This window comes from Archocentrus centrarchus, chromosome 13, assembly GCF_007364275.1.
Source record: "Archocentrus centrarchus isolate MPI-CPG fArcCen1 chromosome 13, fArcCen1, whole genome shotgun sequence".
Lineage (NCBI taxonomy): Eukaryota > Metazoa > Chordata > Actinopteri > Cichliformes > Cichlidae > Archocentrus > Archocentrus centrarchus.
In genome coordinates, this window is record NC_044358.1 from 16,843,134 (window position 1) to 16,863,930 (window position 20,797).

General features: G+C 42.1%; 1 protein-coding gene across 1 annotated transcript in view; it reads right to left on the reverse strand.

Moving 5' to 3' along the window:
• nbeab (neurobeachin b) overlaps nt 1-20,797 on the reverse strand; it is a 216,828-nt gene that overhangs the window by 130,605 nt on the left and 65,426 nt on the right. Inside the window, exons 8-13 of the mRNA XM_030744567.1 lie at nt 18,667-18,813; nt 11,262-11,459; nt 11,002-11,135; nt 9,085-9,193; nt 6,044-6,196; nt 4,526-4,694 (exon numbers count right to left, since the gene is read on the reverse strand). Coding sequence (XP_030600427.1) covers nt 4,526-4,694; nt 6,044-6,196; nt 9,085-9,193; nt 11,002-11,135; nt 11,262-11,459; nt 18,667-18,813 — 910 coding nt within the window. The remainder of the gene's footprint in view (nt 1-4,525; nt 4,695-6,043; nt 6,197-9,084; nt 9,194-11,001; nt 11,136-11,261; nt 11,460-18,666; nt 18,814-20,797) is intronic.

The following is a 20,797-nucleotide window of genomic DNA, read 5'->3' on the forward strand; positions in this document are numbered from 1 at the left end:
GATGATGGTAAGTGCTGCTGCATCCTGACACTGATTAATAGAGGGAGAGAGGAAAACCCAGGGCAGGGACAGAGTCTGACACAGAAGGGACGATAAGAACATTATTACCACAGCCGCCGCATCTCAGTTATTCGTAACCAATTATGCTCAGCAGCTCTGAACGGCCCTTGTTGCTCACTCACAGATTGCTTTACTTCCTGCATCCCAAGGGCACAAGGAGAAAGAGTTTATTGAAAACCGATTTATGTCCATGTGATTAAGGCAGGAGTCTAATTCAGCTTATGACTGTCATGGCATATTTTGAATGAATGTTTTTAAATAAACAAATCCTGATAAAACAATCTGGAGTAGCAGTAACAGTTTTTTTTTTAAAGATTTCTTCATGAGATGTAACAAGTGAATGCTTTGGTTTAACCTGCTTTGTTTAGGGCACCCAGAGTATAATGACTTTAAAGCACAATGAAGAGACAAACCACAATTGAGTCGTGCCCTCACTAAGGGTGAAGCAGCTATGTTGCATTTTCATTGCATAAATGTGCCTCTTTTGTGAATTATGTCTGCTTGCAAAAACCACTTTCAATCTACTGTTTGTGTCAGATTTTACAAGCGCCTTAGCTAACTATATTAGCTCACTAAAACAACCCTCTGGCATAGCAAAATTGGCAAAGTTTGCAACTTTTACGCACTATGCACCTAAGCCCTTCGTGGCTGAGCTACTGCCCTTTGCAATAAGTGCAGCAGCTCAGCAGCTGCAGTTCATGGAAAATCTAGGGAGGAAGAAATTTCACAAACTGACTTGCTGCAATGGTGGCATCCTGTTATAATATGACACTTAAATTTAGCAAGATCAACCCTTCTCACACGAATGTTTGTAAAGGCAGACTGCATGGCTAGGTGCTTAATTTATATACCTGAGTCAATGGGACTGAACACACCTGAATTCAAAGATTAAGAGGTGTTTTGTCCATATACTGTAGTGCATGAGTTATAAAACAAAAACATGACGGAGTAAACATTTAAATGTGCATCTACACCATATCACACCCAACTGCCCTTCAAATCCAGGAACCCATTGGCTGGTCTGCTGACTTAGCTCTGGGGGAAATGCGGGGGGGGGTTGTTTGAACAACGCAGAAGCACCAAAAACTCTGTTTCTTATGGTCAGTTCTAAACTGTTTCAAAATAAAGTGGAAAAAATGTCCCTCAGCTCCTGAGCTCCACGATCTCAGTCAACACTTCCTTGATGAGATTTCCTCTCAATTGCTAGTTTCGAATCTCAGAAAAAACAGTGTCTCTTTTGTACATTTTCTTCCCCATTAAAAGGACAATAAAGCAGGATATGCTATTCTTGTGCCTGACCAGCTGCTACCCTGTGAGCATGCAGTGCCCCTCAGTCAGACCCACTCCTCGCTTGTCTGGTTCGGCTTCAAAACAACATGACGGTGACTGCAAAAACACCCAGCGTGCGGCATTACAAAGGGACCTTTCTAACCAGTGGGTGATGCCACAATAACTGTGGGTTACTGCAAATATTCAAGATTTCTGTTTCTGTTCACCAGTCATTGGTGAGATAAATTAAAAAACAAAGCTAAAAAAGGTTAAACTTTCTATTGAGCTAAAACTCCTGACTATATTATTCCTCTGAAGCATTCCTGCATGTCTGTAACTGGTGATTTCTCTTATAATGGGGGTATATAATAATGGGGATAGCATTAAAGTAAATGTGGTAAATGGCCAAGAAACTTTGCTGCCCATCTCATTACTCATTATTTAGTAAAACAGTCAAGGCAGAGACAGAGACAAAAGGAGAATGATATAGATAGAGACAAAGTGTGTGCTGGCTTTGTGGGTACACGTCACAGGCTGACAGAAGCTGAGCAATGAGCATCTGTCTACTGATTCTTCGCATAACCTAATGATACATGGCTTTAATTTGATAGCACTTTCTATTAAGACCTGAGGAAAAAAAAGAGAGGAGGCACTTCCAGAAAAAGAACGAGTAGCTGGAGGAAATCTGTTTTAAGTGTCCTTTCTGTGTCCTATAATTGAACACTTCATTATGTGCTTGGCTCTCTCTCTTTCTGTATATCTTTGTTTGGTCATTTTTCAATTTAGGACGACAGAGAGAAAACTGACCTGCCAAAAAGATGCACAGATCAATGAAACCAGACTCACTCGGAAAATTACGTACAGCAGGAAGGCGATCCATTTGAGATGTCTTCCACGGAATCCCAGCCATTATTTCAACCCATTACAGTCTACCACGGACACAGGAACAATCAGCACCATAATTACACTTGGAAAAGTCTACATTTAGAGAAGGCTTAGCTTAAAAAAAAAAAACACTCAGCAGAGGAACGTGCTTTATAAGTATGGAGTACAAAATTGCCAGTGTGGATCTCTGTGTCGCACCTCCTTTTAGTCACTGTTTTGTTGAGCATTGATTGCTGCATGTGCCTTTAAAAAATGCAATTTTTTGTTTATATTTCTCCAGTGTACTTTTTGTACTGATCCATGATGAAGCCCTGAAACAGAATTTAATAGACTTTCTAGTTTCCCTGCGTACTTCAGCTCTGTCCCCATTAAGCACAGACACCTTGTGAAGGAGCCTCATCTAGGCATTCAATTATCCGAGTCACAAGGCAATACCCATGATCGTAAGTCAAAGTCGGGGATAGGCTGGTAAATTGGGAGCATTTTTTCTCTTAACCTCTGCTCAATGCTTACCACAGGAGCTGAAATGCTTGGATTACTCCTGCCTGATCTTCCTGTTTATCTCATAAACCTCGAAAACCTCAAGGTATCTACTAACACAACCCTGAGATTTGTGACCTTCTCTCAAGTGGTACAGGAAACCACCTGGTGGTGTCATTTTGCTCTTTTCACATACAGAACCATGGCCTATGTGGTGGTAATGGCTCTCATACCAACCACCTCATACTTAAACTGCTGCGAAGTACCAACATTCTGCAGAATTTTCATAAAGCAAAAAGCAATGTGTCATCATCAAATTACAGTTAAATACAACCCTCAGTATCGTGCACTAGTTCCAAAACAGAAAACTTACTGAGTCTTGAAATAATCTTATACAAAACAGATCGATTCTGCAGTGCCTGAGGCTACATAGAAACATGCCCTATAAACAAGTTATTTTAACGTCATGGTAAGTTATTAAAATTTGTTGAAAGCACCCAAAAAGTGTCCAACACACAGGCTATGATAACAAAGTTATGGAAAATCTCTTTGATGTCCTGGAACATGAACTCAAAATAAGATGTGACAAATTAAAGGAGAAAAAAAAAAAAGGCTCAAACATGTCTTTAAAAAGTGTTGGGTGATCTGCATATGATTTATATAATATCCATCAAGATATAAATGTTTCATAAATAAATAATAATAAATAAAACCAATGACTCAGAGAACTTTGTATTAATAATCAGTAACTTTACCCAAACCATGCCAGCAAAAATGCCTCAATAACCCTTCAGGTTTTCTTTTAATTTGTCACACATCATTAGGATGAGCTGTTCATTTCCCCTCAGTCGACAAAGGAAAGGATAAAGGACAAACACCTGGTGTGAGCTGATGTGACATGGAACTAAATAAAGTCAAAAATGATGAGCTAAACTCAGTCTTTATGTCACTGCCACTATTAGAATAATATCAGTTAGGATCATACCAATTCCCAAAGTATAAAAAGTACAGGCAAAGTGCATTGATGTGGCATATAAAGACCAGAACACCGCAACATTCAGTCAGCTCTGAAACTGCCCGAGAGAATCAGTAAGAAATGATCAGTGCTGCAAGGAACGCTGCAGGTAGAGAAACACGATTTTTGGAAGAAAACAGCCTCTGATTGTACAAGAAGTACGGCATCGTCATTGTCAGGATACAAGCTTCAACCTTCAGCGAGTAAATTTCATTGGGCATTGGTGCAGCATAAAGTGAGCTCTAAGATCCAACATAAAACAAATCTTAGACTGTGACACAGATAGTTTGAGTGAAGAATAATGGATGGCAAAAAGGAAATGACAGTTCAAGGGCACTTTCACTCCCAGCACAGCCTGCTTGGTGACATGCTGTTGTTTCACAGACTGAGGATGCCAGTCATGCTATTGGCCCAGGTTTCAGAGACCTAACACCCACACTAAGCGCCCGAGTGGGATGACAATATTGATATGGTGTGTCTGCCTCACTGTCATCTCCTGTGATGGCCACGGTCCTAACAGCTGACAAGCAAGCGCTTCCATGTGGAGATGAGTCATTTCAAATGAGGGGGAGCTGCTGCCATTTCAGGAAGACGCTTTGATAGCAGGCTTTTGACTGAACACAATGATTGTGATTGGTTCGGTACCAATGATTTGCTTTCGAAAAACACAGAGCTTCTCTTGGATGAGCCCTCACATGGATGAGAAAGGAGTTTACATAAACAGCAGCCCCCATCAGATCAAATATTAAATCCACATAAAAAAAAAAAAAGAAAATCAACTTGCTCAAAATGATCTACGATGCTTCGTATTCTCACCGAGACCCTTCGGCGTGATGCTGCTGCTTTCTGAAGGGTTGACAGCCCAGTAGTAGTACTTCAGCGTATGCATGAGCTGAAGCACAGTCCCCACCCGACGGATCGTGTTGTAGATGGTCGCTGTGCCAATAAACTCAGCAGAAAGGTAGGTATACAGAGAGAGCTGCACCTGGAACGCATACACAGACATGTTACTAAATGCACACTTTTAAGTGATTTTTAGAAATTGACATCTTAGTATGACGAACCGTAAACCAATTTAGAAAGAAATCCTGCCACGGTATTTTGCACTAACTGAGCTTATTATCCTTGCAGGTGTATGTTATAGATGGCCACTGACCCTGTATTACTCAATTTCATATTTGTCGCAGCTCCACTCTGTTCAGTGATGATTAGCATGTCCTCTGTAATTAGCAGTAGACCTGACAAGAATCCTTAATCCTACCACAGTCATTTCAGCATTAAACACTGATGGCTTTTTCCCCCCATATGTCATAAATTACAAGATAGTAATGAACCAAATATGAGTCATGATGAAAGGTGGCAGAGTGGTTATGATGTGCGCGTGAGGTGAGATAGTTTAAGACCTCTGAGACACATGAACACTGCATAACTGTTAATGCAATATCCAGGGGAACAGAGTATTAAAATTGCTCACAAAACCTTATATGACCATCGAGAAATGTCAGAAATGTCCCATGCAATTAATGCACAGAGCATGTCAGGATGCTCATTGGCACAGCCGGCTCTTTGCAACCTGTACAGCTTGAGAATATGAAGAGAGGAAATGTGGACCTTGTGGGATGTCCTCAGGGAAGGAGCCAGAGTAGCTGTGTGTAGCTAAAGTGTTCTACCCCACTTCATTACCTAGCTGTTTCTTTCATTTCTCTACTCTTTTCTCTATGCTCTATTTTGGAGGAGTGTGGCAGTCAAGCCTCCAGACACTTTTGTATTTATTTCCTCTTTTTATTTATTCATGCCTTGGCCCCACAAGCAGCATTCCTGAGGCAAATGTATTTGCCACACACACTCAGCTTCTTTGATATACCTCATCCTATTTTTTATGGGTCATTATTTAAAAGGAGGGAGGAAAAACCTCTGGAACATTTAAAACGCGCTAGAAAAGCGATCGTTCACAGAATGTCACTTTGGGCCCTGAACACCATCTAGAGTTAAAACGACATAATTTCCTTTTATTTGACGACTCAACTAACAGAATAAAAGTAGCTATCCTTTGGCTCAAATTAATGCAAGCTGCAGCATAAAAATATTCATTAATTATTTATAATCATTTTTCATTTGCAATATTATTTCCACATTTTCCACATGCACGCTTGCTGTCACTGAGAATCTCATAAAAACTGACACCAGCGTGATGCATACTTGACAGCCAATCTCCATTAAAACGCACGGCTCTGCGCTACAGAAGAAACAGCGATGCAGGGGAATTATTAAGGCCCATCACTGAAAACTCTGGCTATGCATCCACGTCAATGAGAGTTACCTGCAGGACCTCACCTTGGCAGGGGTGTAGATCCAGATGGCAGGATTGAAAAGGATGTGGTCGCACAGCTGCTTCAAGAGCGGTGCTCCGTGTGTTAGACCATCCAGATACTTTGCAAAGGAGAGGAATTGTTCTAACACAGCCCTGGTGATATGTACACGTGATGACTGCAGAGAGAAGCAGAGAGCCATGTTAAATAATAATTGTGTCACCAAGATGATTCTGCTGTAAGCAGGTTTTCCCTGATACTTACTGCATGAAGGAAACCCCTAAGGTACCTGTTTGTGAAATGTGTCTGCAATATCCAGAGGTAGGAAAAACCTTTTGTCACAAACTGAAGAAAAACATCTGTAACTGTGTCACAAAGGCTTGAATGATACTTACAGGTGCTGGTCATAAAATTAGAATATCATAAAAAAGTTGATTTATTTCAATAATTCCATTCAAAAAGTGAAACTTGTATATTATATCCATTCATTACACACAGACTGATATATTTCAAATGTTTGTTTCTTTTAATTTTGATGATTTTAACTGAATTTGGGGTTTTCATTAGTTGTCAGATTATATATATATATATATATATATATATATATATATATATATATATATATATATATATGCAATATGCATGGGTGATAAATGGATGTCAAGTTGCTAAAGCCCCAAAAATTAGTGCACGTTGTTTTGACTTTGCAGAAAAGTCAACTTTGACGAGTTCTTTTCCCACTCATGTCTGGCACCTGTTCACTGTCCAGGTGGGCACTTGCTGAGGGCAAGGGAGGGGGATAAAATGAAGGCCCAGGAAGAAGGGAAGGTGTGGCATAAACAGATAATGAACAGATGGTGCGATATGTGAAAGTGTGAAACCTGGCGGCAGGAAGGAAGCAAGAAAAAAAAAAAAAACGGCAGCTCTCAGGTGCCGACTCTGCCTGGCTGTTAGTTAACAGCAGCTGAAGCCAGCAGGAAGGCAAGTCGCTGAGTGACAAAGTGGCATCATTTCTCAGTGCTCCAAAAGAGCGAGCACTCTGGAGGCACCGGCTGCTAGATCTGCATCACAAAATGAGTAAATAAAAATTGATGTGAAAAGAAAGGGAGGCGGGGGGGGAGCTCTGTTCAGTTCAAAGACAAATTTAGGACTCTGCTTACAGGCAAAGGCAGCTCAGACTAGTGACTGTGAGAGTGCAGAGAGATACACTGCACCTTGATACTGAGGACAACAGTAGATGTTTAGGACAGGATTTAGAAAGGATTGTACTGGAGAAAAAAAAATTCCCAATTATCCTTCCATTTAGCTAGGAAATGAAGTGCTGAACACGCTTTTTTCAAAACACCTTTCAACGTCAGAAAAATGAGCAACTGTAATGAGTGTCCATAAAACGTGTCTTGTAGGAGTTCCTTAATAATAAATATATATATATTTATTTGTGCTCCAAGCTCAGGTCCTCTACCACAGGCCTGTGACCTGTGTGCTGTCTGTCAGCCTAGCTTTGTCCAGCCATTGGTAGGATTTTTTCGATATCAGCCACTTCTTCTATCTGCCGGTGGTTCATGCCGTGCAGAGGCCTGTCCTTCCATGATGGCTCCTGTTCTTGCTTCTCTTCTTTCTCGGGTTTCTGCTGCCTGAGGTACTCACTAAGCATGTGATCAGTTGTGGCCATCTTCCTGATGTACTCGTGGATCTTTGTTGCTTCATCTAGGATAGTGGTTCTTACACTCACTAGTCCTCGGCCTCCTTCCTTACGCTTAGCATACAGTCTCAGGGTGCTGGATTTGGGGTGAAACCTTCCATGCATGGTAAGGAGCCTTCTTGTCTTGTCTCCTCCTTTGGCCAGCTTAGTATCCCATCCATGTATCTGGTGACCAGCAGGTGTAGGTCTAGGCTATTTAAACCTTGAATTCTGAGGCGCCTCGCCCCAGCTCTGCTCCGTTCCTGTGACGGTGTCTACACCGTCTACATGCCGCGGTAACCCTGTTTGGTTCTTATTATTATCTTAATTTGGTTTCTGCACACACATCATTTGCCATACACTTGTCAACTCATCCATGCACCACTTTATACCACTGACACAGATTTAGACACATCATGATTATTATAATAAACCCTTGGTAATCCCTATTCAGTTTGTAGTGTGACTCCATTCTTTGTTGCGGCCTGTGAGCCCATCATAACAATAGACAGATTATATAGAACAGCATGTCATTTAGAACAAGGCAGCAGATGTCCAACAAAAGTAAAACTGTAATAAATTGAATACATAAAGAAGTTATTCTGAGGTAAAATACACACAGAGAGTGTGAATATGCACAGTGTATGATATTCCACAGACATGTTGCATTATGGAGATAAGGGAAGATGAATGATGAGCTGTACTGCACAAATGTAAAATGTAAAGCAGCATGTGTGAGTCTATGCAGGCATGCTGAGCCCAGTTCTGTTCTGTGGTCTGTTAGCAGAGGAGCTAATGCTTTGTGTCCAGCAGTGTGATGGCTGTGGGGTAAAAGCTGTTCTTCAGTCAAGTCATACGAGCATGCAGGGCTCTATAGTGAGGTGTGTTCAAGGTGTGTCTGAGACCAAACCTTCCCTTCAGTGTCATCTTCCTGTGCATGTCCAGACAGCTTACAGCATGACTGCTACAGTTTTAAGCTAAAAGATGTCCATTATGTCAACAGCATGTTTTTTTGGGGATTGTACTGAGACATCTGATGAAGGACATGTAGCAAATACGACCAAAACTGTGGTGCAATCGTGGAGCTGTGTGAGATCAAGCAGACATCGCAGAGGCTCAGCTGCAAGCTCACCCTCTGTGATCTAAAAATAGCAGCTTTGCTGAAAGCAGTCCCAGCATGCACAAGGAGATGAACCTGAATGGGAAATCATCCAAATGTAGGTATTTTGTTTCATTTCTTATGGGCCCCCAAAGCATTTTGATAGTATCTCATATTTTTATAGGTTTTGTAACAAAGGTTCATTTAGAAATGAGGAGTTCCTGAGAAGAAACTGTTCCCTCTGGTTAGGAAACAGTGGTGATATCTTGTGTAAGCGCCTCCATACCTTCTCTAGCAGGTATCCAATCACCAAAAAGCCCTTTCCTCCCAACATCTGTTCCTGCATGGCCACAGAGCTCTTGAGCATTTCAAGTAGAAAAGCCAGGAGAGTAGCACTGCAAAAGTAAAAGAAAATTTCTTATACAGGAATAAAATGCTCATCTACTCAAACACACTTAAGATGCTGAAGTAGTTCATTCATCAACTATTCTATAAACAGAATGAAAAGGGGGGAGAAAAACAAGGTCATTTTCAGAGGATGTCAGCAGTCAGCTGGGAACTGTAGCTCACCGCTTTCATCCCTCTTCAGTTCAGGAGAAAAGGCTGGTTTGCCGGGTTCTCCGGGGACAGAGAAATTCCTTTAGGCTGAACAGTAACAGGGTACGTAGGTACAGTATTTGTGTGTGAGGTGGGGGTAGAGGTTCGAGGGGGCAGGGCAGTGCAGTGAAGGCATTTTTTTCCTTTGTTGCAGGGTTTTTTTTCTCAACTGAAGCCATTGGCTGAGCAACAGTGGTGCTTGGTGACACTTCTTAATCGGCTTTTCCTCACATCCTCTAGTGGTTTTCACCCGAGAACAACAATCACAAGGACACAATCACCCCTGTGCAGGCCTGCTCATGTACAGTGAACACACACTACATGCATACAAACTCATTTACTTAATATTAACTTTATGTCTCATAGTCTGCCTTGTTTTATTGGAATTCGCTTTTGACTGCTTACTTAGACAGAAAACAGAATCAGGTGACACTTAATTCTGTGTGGTTATGGCTTATCCCATGATCCTTTACTGCAAGCACAGATTCTTTCCAATCTGGCTGATGTGACACCAGCATTGCTTGGAAATCAAGGTGACACAGGCTCACATTATTATTAAAAGGGGATTTTTTTTTTAAAATCACTATTTGATGATGCTGTCAAGAGCAGCCACGGCCGATCCGTGGGCATTATAGGGAGTTAATTGTTGCAGACGCTTTGAACTTCTCAGCCCAACAGGCTTTAGAAGGACTCAGTCTAAAAGCCACGGCAAGGACAAAGCAAAGTGCCTGGGCGAGTTGCACACAGTGAGCCAAAGACTAACATGCTAGAAAGAGAGAAAAGAGGGACAGCGAGCTGAGAGGAGAGGAATCTACAGAGGCACAGAGCTTTGGGTGTCAGGGATTTGTGCTGCTATGTGGCCACTCCTGCGTCCATCCATGTCATTGATCTAACACGGGATTAGAGCAGAGCTCAGGCTCAATCCTGGGCACAGTTGGGAAGCTTTGGGCAGACCAGCTCAGAATGATAGAGTGAGCGAAGTCTGAAGCAGCGAGTAGAGATGATAATGAAAGGGGACTACAGCTTGACCGAGACTGCTGTGTGATACAGAAAATCTCATCACTGCATTATTTGTCCAACAAACCCGTGGCTCCAGAATCTGGGTGCTGAGTCATTTACATCATCAGCAAACCAGCACTCCTGGTTTTTGATCATATTTAGCATCAAGTTTAACAAAATGGCCCACTGCTGCCATTTTTTTTTTCTGTTTTTATTCCCAGTGAGTTCTGAGGTTAACTGCCCGTAACCATAACACTACAAAAAAGGTGATAATTATTTGCAACACCTCATTGGCTTCCCAATTAAGAGAAATTAGATGCTGGAATATGCCACACTTTAGCCTGATCAGATGGTTACATTTATAGAGAAAAAAACAACCCTTAAGCTGCTTCGAGAAGTCATTAATATTACTTTAGTTGCCTACCCTTCACCAGTCACAAACACAGCCACACAAACAAAACAGTTCACAGTTCACAATGAAAGGATGAAAAAGTAATTAACTCCCAACAATGTTTTTTATCATCTGCAGTTTCATGTGTGTAGCTTCTACTGCATCAACTCCAATTTGCAAAAGAAGTTTTACAGGATTAATATTTCTTCTTCCTACCAGACAGTCGTTTCCACCTGGCTGTCATTCAGCTGATGAAAGTCCAGTTGGGCAAAGAGGGGAAAGAGAACCTGGATCCCACCAATAGAGTGAATGGCACTGTGGATGGAGTGAGTCACTGTGGCTTTCACATCCTGGAAGGATAATGCAAAACCCATAAACACGCATTCATACTGGCTGCATTTTAGACCCAACACAATAAAGATGCATGAGTCAGCACCTGAAGTATTGAGCGCAAAGTTAAAAGAAATCAAACTGACCTGAAGCATAAGAGCGTGCGGTGAGTGCACAAAGATGGAGGCGTTTTCTCTGGGCGAGGACTCCAGGCACAGCTGGGCATCAGTGGCCTTGGCGTTATAGGTGAAGGCGATGGAGCTGGCTAATTTGCCGTCATATAATACTTGCTTGTGATGCTCTGCTAAGTGAATATCACTCTCTGACTTGAACTTAAACGTGCTCTGTTAGGGAAAAAAAACGAGAAAACAAATGAAGGAGCGACAAAAACAAAAGAGAGACTGGGCAGTGAGAGTGATAGGCTGGGTAGTTTCTCAGAGCACATCATTGTTTCTTGGGTGTTATCTTTTAATTATAACTTCATTTAAGAATGATAAATGACTGACACTGAGTGCATCACAGCATAGCAACATTTTCAAAATTAATTTTCTCCATTGATTAAAGCATCCTGTTCATCTTTATCATTCTGTATTGCTACAATCAACAACAAAAGGCAAAAAAAAAATTAGCTTTTCAGTAACAGAGTGAATCAAGTGAAACGTGGCAGTAGCATTATGTTTACATGTCAGAAGAAAAGCTGTATTCAAAATAGGAAAACAGTGGGTGTAATTTCACTTCCAATAAATGAGATGTAAAAATTCTATAAAACATTTTTATACAGTACCAGTCAAAAGTTTGGACACACCTTCTAATTCAATGTTTTTCTTTTTTATAAATAAAGGATTTTTTTTATCTTTATGTCTCTGTGGAGACTGACATATGTAGTTATTTGCTGCATATCTTTTCTCATTTGGTTTTATTTCGCTTTACTTTGAAGTTGAGCCGTTCCTTTTGTTCTGAGTGTAACACTGTCTGATGACAATCTTCAGGTTCGACTGCAGAGTACAATGATTAGGGTCTGATAATAAGGATCAAAGCTGCTTTGATACCAGAGATGATTGTGTACCTGCATTAATTTAACAAAGTCATTTACTCCACTCTGGTCTTGAGTAAATTCAAGCCGAGCACAATCACTCCTGAATTCTCATGAAGACAAAAAAGGCTGCAGATGATGCACCATCAGAGCAGTCTTTAAGGTATGATAAGGTATGTAAGGGGGTTTTCTTTTGTATTGGGATTTAAAAATTTTTTTTTTTTTTGCATTGACTTCCTTTCCAAAGAAAGAAGTCATTTTCTTTTCCAATACCGTCATGAAGCAGGAACAAATTGGGGACGAGTTTTGCCAATAAGGCTGAAAACACATTCAAATTAAAGCTGGCGGTCGGCAGTTTAGCTTCAAATGACTGTGCCACCTCACAGTTATGGTAATAAGAAAAAGAAAACCGATGATAAATTTACACCCAGCTGAGAGAAATAAACCGGTGACTTAATGATTACGACAATAATTCAGTTTTTTTTATTGGGACTGTCTGTCTTGTATGAATGAATGTGTCATATTTCCCATAATGCCTTCACCACCATGTCTCATAAAAGTGCAGGTTCAATCAGTCAGTAGTTTAGTAACACACTCAATATGGCTACCATAACAAACTGCTGATCGATGACAGACTAGTCTCAATTTACTCAATCAATTAGTTGTTGACAGATGAGCTGAATTAATCTGTCAATGCAGTGTGAATGCAGAAATCAATTTCTCTAATCAGGAGGGCTGAATTATTGATGGGTGAGAGAAATGCTTTTCCTTCCCTCTCTGACTTATGGGCAGCAAGACTGTGGTGGTAAGATAAAGAGAGGCAGAAAGAGCTGAAGCAACAGTGATGAAACAACCATCTGGTCCTAGAGGGACTGTAGATAAATACAGTATGTTACACAACATGGCAAACAGGGTTCGCACACCTGTCTAAAAGGCATCTAAATCTGGGATTCTTGTTCTCAGTGAGGGAGTAAAGGGAAAGAAAAAAAAAAATGTGATCTGACTCAGGGTGTCAAACTCTACAATGATTATGGTTTCTATTCTAACTGCCTCTGAAGTGCAGAGTTGTAAGTGGGTGGCAGCCTTCAGTACCAACATAAGATACGAAGTCTTTAATAACAGTCTTTGATATTAAACAACAAGTACACGTACTGCACAACACCACCTTGTATTTTCTGAAGTTTAAAAATTGGCATTTCGTGTTTCTAGAACATTTTCCTGTGTTTAAAATGCTATTCTGATTAAGCTGAAGCCTTTTTCAACATGATGCTGATAAAGATTCTTGTATTTGTAGAGGCACTACACCAGTTTCCCCACAGCACTGAAACTGAGAGGGCTGAGCCCAATTTAACGGCGTATCTACTTCCAGTCAGATGATAAAAAAGCATAAGAGATAATCTGTTCATCTGCTATGATCAAGTCCACAAAGCGGACATCATGCATCTCATCATGCAGTCTCTAACATCCTTCAAAAGTTTCAACTCTTAGAGCCCAAGTGACAAGAAATAACAAGCTCGAGTGCTTTGCACTTTTGTGTCAGCCTTGCCACAGTGTGAAAATAATGATCTCATGGGTTTTGGCTATCAAACCCTGTGGCGTGACAGCATCATTCTGGCAGACCAGCCAGTCATAAAAAAGAATTAGAGTACAGTTCCTCCTTTTTTCCACAAGTCCCAAAGGCTGACGCTGACCAGGGGCAACCACAAGTCTCTCTGCACACCACAGGAAGACACTTAGAGAGCTGGGACACGCCCTACTGCCTGTGACGCAAACTAAAACAACATACCCAAACATGGCTACAAACTAACACAAATGCAAATTTTTTTTGAAGTTTCCAATTAAACACAGATTTTTTTTTTTTTAGTATTACCCAATGTTTGAAGATTAAGTACTGCTGAATATCTGTATGTTGTCTGTAAGCCCCATTTTATTGTTTTATTACATCTGTCAAAGGGTCTGTATACTGTTTGTTACTTAATCGGGGGGAAATAGTCCCATGTCTATCATCTGTTTGTTGGCTGCCAATTTTCTGTTTTATTTTGAAAGTCACTGACATTGCTTGTCATTCTTTTGTTTTACTTCCTGTTTTGGTCTTTTTCCCCATCTACTTGAATGCCTCCTCCTCACTGATTAAGTTATTTATTAAAATTACTGTTGGGATGATTTTTTAAAGCATGTTCTAAAGCACGCCTGCGTGTGCTGCTTGGCCATGGAAAGCCATGCCATGAAGCTCCCAGTGAACATTTTTTTATCCTGATGTTAATGCCAGAGGAGGATGGGAATTCTGTTGTTACTCAGTCCGCAGAGTGTTGGTCACTTTTACACACTATGCACCTCAGCACTCGACAACCCCGCTCTGTAACATTATGTGGCCTGCCACTTCGTGAATTGCTAAACACTTCCACTCTGCAATAATGGAACTTATACTTGATGCTGGAATATCCAGGAGGTGAGAAATTTCACAAACCAACTTGCTGCAATGGTGGCACATTTGAATTCACTGCCAAAGAATGACCCATTCTATCACAAGTGTTTGTAAAGGCATACTGCCTGGCTCGATGCCCAATACTTTTGTCCATAAAGTGTATTCTTCTACATCAGTAATTGTGGTCCCCTTCGCTGACAACAGAGAACCAGAATTGTGCCACTCCCTCACTATCTACTAGTGCAGCTTGTGTTGCATACTGCAAAGCAGTGTTGTCATAAATTCCACAGGCTAATCTGCCTTATGTAGAACACATATGGTACTGATAATAGAGGACAAAGAAATCGTGCATTATATGAGAAGGCATAAATCATGGAATAATTGCTTTGACTGGTCAAATACAGATATTATTCTCACAAGGTAGACAGGAAAAAAGAAAATATTAAGAATGAGAATCCAGATAAAGAATTTTCAGGCTTTTTAAAATATTTATGCTGCATTTGCCAGAATCCAGTGTAAATCATGTTCTTCATACTACATGGATCTTGGACATCATGAGTCGTTTTTTTTTTTTGTTGTTTTTTAGACTTCAAAGGCTGACTAACTGCTAAAGCAGGAGCAATGAATGTAAAAAAAAAAAAAAAAAACCTAACTAGCACGGTGGCGTGGTGGTTAGCACTAATGCCTCACAGCTAGAATGACATCTAGAAGGCCTGGGACCTCGGCCCGGGCCTCTCTGTATGGAGTTTGCATGTTCTCCCCGGGTCTGTGTGGGTTTCCTCCGGGTACTCCGGTTTCCTCCCGCAGTCCAAAGACATGCACTTACTGGGGTTAGGTTAATTGGTCACTCTAAATTGCCCATAGTTGTGAATGTGAGTGTGAATGGTTGTCTGTCTCTCTGTGTTAGCCCTGCGACAGGCTGCGACACCTGTACAGGGTGTCCCCTGCCTCTCGTCCTGTGACAGCTGGGATAGGCTCCAGCCCCCCCTCCCGAACAGGATAAGCAGAAGAGGATGGATGGATGGATGGATGGATGGATGGATGGATGGATGGATTAATTATATGTCAGTTGCTGTCAGGTGCAGTGCATATAGAACAGTAGTTCTCAAACTTTTTCCACCGTGGCCCACTTTGCCCAGGGTGCAGGGGGGTGGGGCTCTATGTACACAGCAGATGGTGACGCTGGAGAGTTTCGCTAGTCGCCGTGCTAACGTGCCTGCTAACATAATACCTTGTTCTGGCATGGTAATTGATCCACATGATTTTTCTCCCAGGTCGTTTGCGCCCCACCTGACATGAGCCTGCGCCCCACAGGTAACACTGATGTAGCAGCACCTCTACCCCAAACCTTTATCCGTCAGTGTCTTTGAATGTCTCGGGTCAATCAAGGCAGCCAAGTTGGAAATATACAATAAATATTGTTTGTTTGAACTTCAACTGAAATGAACTCCAGTACATCAAATTCAGAGCCTGAAGAACAAATTCAGCAAACAGCTCTCTCACATTTACAGCCATAAATCATAACATGCAACAGAAAAAGTAACCCTGGGCAACAATAATCTCTGCAGTTAAACTAAGTGCAGAAATTACAGTTACATTCAATACACTGTGGGAGTAAGTGAAAGCATGTCGGACATCAAACATGGATGAAAGGACCGTGGATTAGAGAATAAATCATACATCAGAGCGGATGGTTTTTCTCCTGCTGTGCTGAGTTCAAACTGTATAAAATCGAGTTTACGGTACACACTGTAACAAATGTATGCTGAGAGAGAGTGCACTCAGACTCCTCTATGCAATTCTCAATTAAAACAGACCTCTTGTCATTTGTATAGCACTCCCATTACAACAATAAATCAACAGGCCAGACAACTGTCTGGCCTTTCTCCTCAACTCACCTGTCTAGGTCTTAAAAACATTGTTCACAGCTTCATCAACCGCAGGTAATTGTCTCCCCTGGGGACATTTAGTCTTCATTATTTCAACAATTCTGAATGATTGCTTTGCTGTTTCTTAATAGACGATCAAGAGATGCAGTCAAGGAGCTGAACAACAAGTAACTAGTCATTAGCAAAAAGGCCAAACAACGATTTCTCTGAGAATTCCCTGGGCATTCAGGGACCCGACTCACATCATCTTCGGCCGTGTAGCTTTTACTTTATCATTAAAACAGCTGGAGAGAAAACACCAGTGGCACAAATTGGCCGGGGAGAGTGCAAACTGCATGAGGCACATCTTGTGTTGAGGGTTTATTTACCATTGCATGGCTTTCCTACTTTTGTGAGAGGGTGTAGGGCTTAACACTGTGCAGAAGCAGGAGCATTATATCAATGTCTGGAACAAATGTGAGACAATAAGGAGACAAATCTGACAATAGTAACAACATGGTTTTACTTGACAATAGTCAAGTAAAACCATGTTGTTCTGGTTTTACTTGACCTAACTGCTGCCTTTGATACAGTAGATCACAACATTTTAATATCTCGTTTACACCACTTAGTAGGCATTGGTGGCACTGTTCTTAAATGGTTCAGTTCTTACCTGGCAGAGAGAACTTTTTCTGTGAGCATTCTTGATGCTGAATCATCTGCTGCTTCTCTGCCATGTGGTGTACCGCAGGGCTCAATTCTGGGCCCACTGCTTTTCTCACTGTATTTACTGCCTCTGGGTTCTATCCTCAGAAAACATGGAATCTCATTTCATTGTTATGCTGACGATTGTCAAATTTATTTGCCCTTGAAGAAGAAGGATATCCATTCCATAAAACATCTCCTGGCATGTCTAGGTGATATTAAAGCTTGGTTGGCCTTGAACTTTTTAAATTTTAATGAAAAGAAAACAGAGGTAATGGTGTTTGGACCCAGTGGCTCCTGTGAGTCCTCCTCTGTTGACCTGGGACCATTGGAGGTATATTTTAAACCCATTATTACTGATCTTGGTTTTAAGGTGGACAGTGATTTTAAATTGGACAGCCAAATCAGAGCTGTGGTTAAGTCCAGTTTTTATCATTTGAAGCAATTGGTATCAGTAAAAGCATTTCTATCTAGGCAGCATTTTGAAACAGTGATCCATGCTTTTATTTTATCTCGACTGGATTACTGTAATTCACTTTATTTTGGAGTCAGTCAGTCGCTACTCTCACGTCTGCAGCTGGTTCAAAATGCTGCTGCACGACTTTTGATGGGAACTCAAAAGAGAGAGCACATGACCTCTGTCCTGGCCTCACTTCACTGGTTGCCTGTACATTTTAGGATTCATTTTAAGATTCTTATGTTTGTTTTTAAATCTTTGCACAATCTTGCCCCGCCTTACCTCTCTGAGCTTCTTCACCCCTACATACCTTGCCGGTCTCTCAGGTCAGCAGACCAGCTGCTCTTGGAGGTACCAAGATCAAGAAGGAAGCTCAGAGGGGACAGGGCTTTCTCTGTTGTTGGTCCTAAGTTATGGAATGACTTGCCTTTGCAGGTTAGAGCGGCCCCTTCACTGTCCACTTTTAAAGTTCGTCTTAAAACCCATCTTTTTTCCTTGGCTTTTAACTCCAGCGGGATCTAGTTTTAAACTGTTTTTTTTTTTTTTTTTTTTTTTTAACCTGAAAGAGTTATTAAATTGTTATTTATTTGTGTTTTAATGTACAGCACTTTGTGTCAGCTGTGGTTGTTTTAAAGTGCTTTATAAATAAAGATGGTATGGTATGGTAATAAACAGGCACCTCCTGTATTTTTAAGATGAGTGGGATATTAAGTGAACATACTGTATGATAAACATTCACACTGTAATCCTTATTCCATGAGGTCAGCATCTTTCTACATTCTGATTTTTGTTAAGATGCTTGCGAGTGCTCCACCTGCTGCAGCTGATATAACCTGGCTCAAGACTCAATCCCCTCGGAGGGCCTGCTGCTCTCCTCTGTGTACTGTGCCATTATTCCCCAGAAGCAGGTAATTTATGCAGCCGTTTATCTGGGAGGAAAAGCAGGATGGAGGCACAAGGCAAAGGAACTACAGCAGGACAGAGCTGCTCATTGATTTCACAGATGAATTGGTAACGCAAACTGCTTACATGTAATCTAATTTAGTCACCCATAAGCACATACCTTATAACCTGGTCCTAGCTGATGAATTGCAAATATCTGAGAGGGATTGAGAGCGTCACTGAACACGTAGACAGCTCCTAGCTGGCCGCAGAACACTCTGTTAGCATCCGCTGTCTCTGAGGACCCAAGGAAGCACTTATCATAACTCTGCAAGAGGGACATAGAAAAAGAGGCAACATCATTTGGGACTAAAGGAACAAATATATATATATATATATCACAGCTCTATTAGGAGGAGGTCAAAAAGTAAAATGTACAATATTTGATTCTTCAAATGGGTTATAGGTTTTTTTTTTTTTATTCTGGCCTAGAAATTCAATTTGGTTTTTCAAAATAACATTCTCACACACTGTTTCAGTGTTTACCTCGACTATTCCCTGATGGAAAGAATTTCCTAATAGCCCCAATTTACAAAGAAATGAAACCTCTATATTATCTCTGTGGCAGTGAGAAAAATGTATGTGCTCTAGTTGCATTCAGCACAAAATCAAAGGGTAATTTACAACAGCAGCGGCAGCAAATTGCATAACAAGTGAAGATCTATACAAGAGGTTCTGTGGAAGAGTAAAAACATCAGACTGGTTGATAGTGTCACGATGAGGGGCTGAGTGCGGAGGGAAAGGACCCAAGTGCAGGACTGACGCAGATGTAAACTAAAAACGACTTTATTTCAAAAAATACAAAACTCTAAATCTCCACCAGGGCAGGAACAAACTAGAAGCCTGGGAGAAACCAAAAACCAAAACACACAGCTAGGAAGGGAACACTAGGGTGAAACAATGACGACGACGCAACAATGAACAAAGGAAGACTCAGGGCTTAAATACACACAAGGGAATTAGGGCAAGTGGAAACAACAGGGGATGACAGGTGAACCAAATGAGACTAATGACAAAGGGGAAGCAAAACTAAACACAAATCACAAGGAACACAAGACTGTCAAAATAAAACAGGAACTGACCTAACCAAAAACATGCTGACTTAACAGACTGACAAAGGGAGTGAGAACATGACCAACTAAACCAGACCTGGGACAAAGGAGAGACACTAAGAAACAGAACTAAACCAAAGGGAACCTAAATACAAGAGGGTCATGAGTTACACACACACGGGAGTATAGGGAAAACCAGAACATGAAAAACAGAAAACAAAGAAACTAAGATTCAAATACTAAACTATAACCAAAACTAGAAATAGAACAGAACTTCACAAATAGAAACCAAAACACTGGGCCACCGGCCCAGGACCATGACAGTACCCCCCCCTCAAGGGCCGGCTCCAGACGGCCCAAAACACGAAAACAAAAAGCCAGACCAGGGCGGGCGGCGGGGGACCAGGACGGAGGGCTCGAGACAAAAACAAAACAAAATCCCAAGGAGCAACAATGTCCAAAAAACAAACCAGGAACGAAACAGAAGGCGGCAGCACACGGCTGGAAAAAAGTCCAAACAAAAGAAAACACAAGTCTGGAGGCCGACCGCGTTCCCAGCGGCGGTGGAGAGGACGAAGGCGAGCAGGAGGCCGACCGCGCTCCCAGCGGCGGCGGAGAGGACGAAGGCGAGCAGGAGGCCGACCGCGCTCCCAGCGGCGGCGACGAGGACGAAGACGAGCAGGAGGCCGACCGCGCTCCCAGCGGCGGCGACGAGGACGAAGACGAGCAGGAGGCCGACCGCGCTCCCAGCGGCGGCGACGAGGACGAAGGTGAGCAGGCTCAAGGTACTCAAAAGGCTCCAGACACTTGAAAGGCTCAGAAACACTAGAAGAGCCAGGGAACTTAAAGGAGCCAGGAAACTCGAAAGAGCCATGCTGCCGAACAGGAGGCCGACCGCGCTCCCAGCGGCGGCGACGAGACAGGACAGGAGGCCGGCCGCGATCCCAGCGGCGGCGACGAGACAGGACAGGAGGCCGGCCGCGATCCCAGCGGCGGCGACGAGACAGGACAGGAGGCTCGGACAGAGCGTGACTTTCCAGCACGGGTTCTGGCTGAGCAGCACACACAGGCTCCGGCGCAGGACCCTCTGGCTCAGGGCGCTCGGGCTGAGCGGAACCCTCCGGACGCTCGGACTGAGCGGGACGCACGGGCTCTGGCGCAGGACCCTCAGGACTCTCAGGACGCTCGGACTGAGCGGGA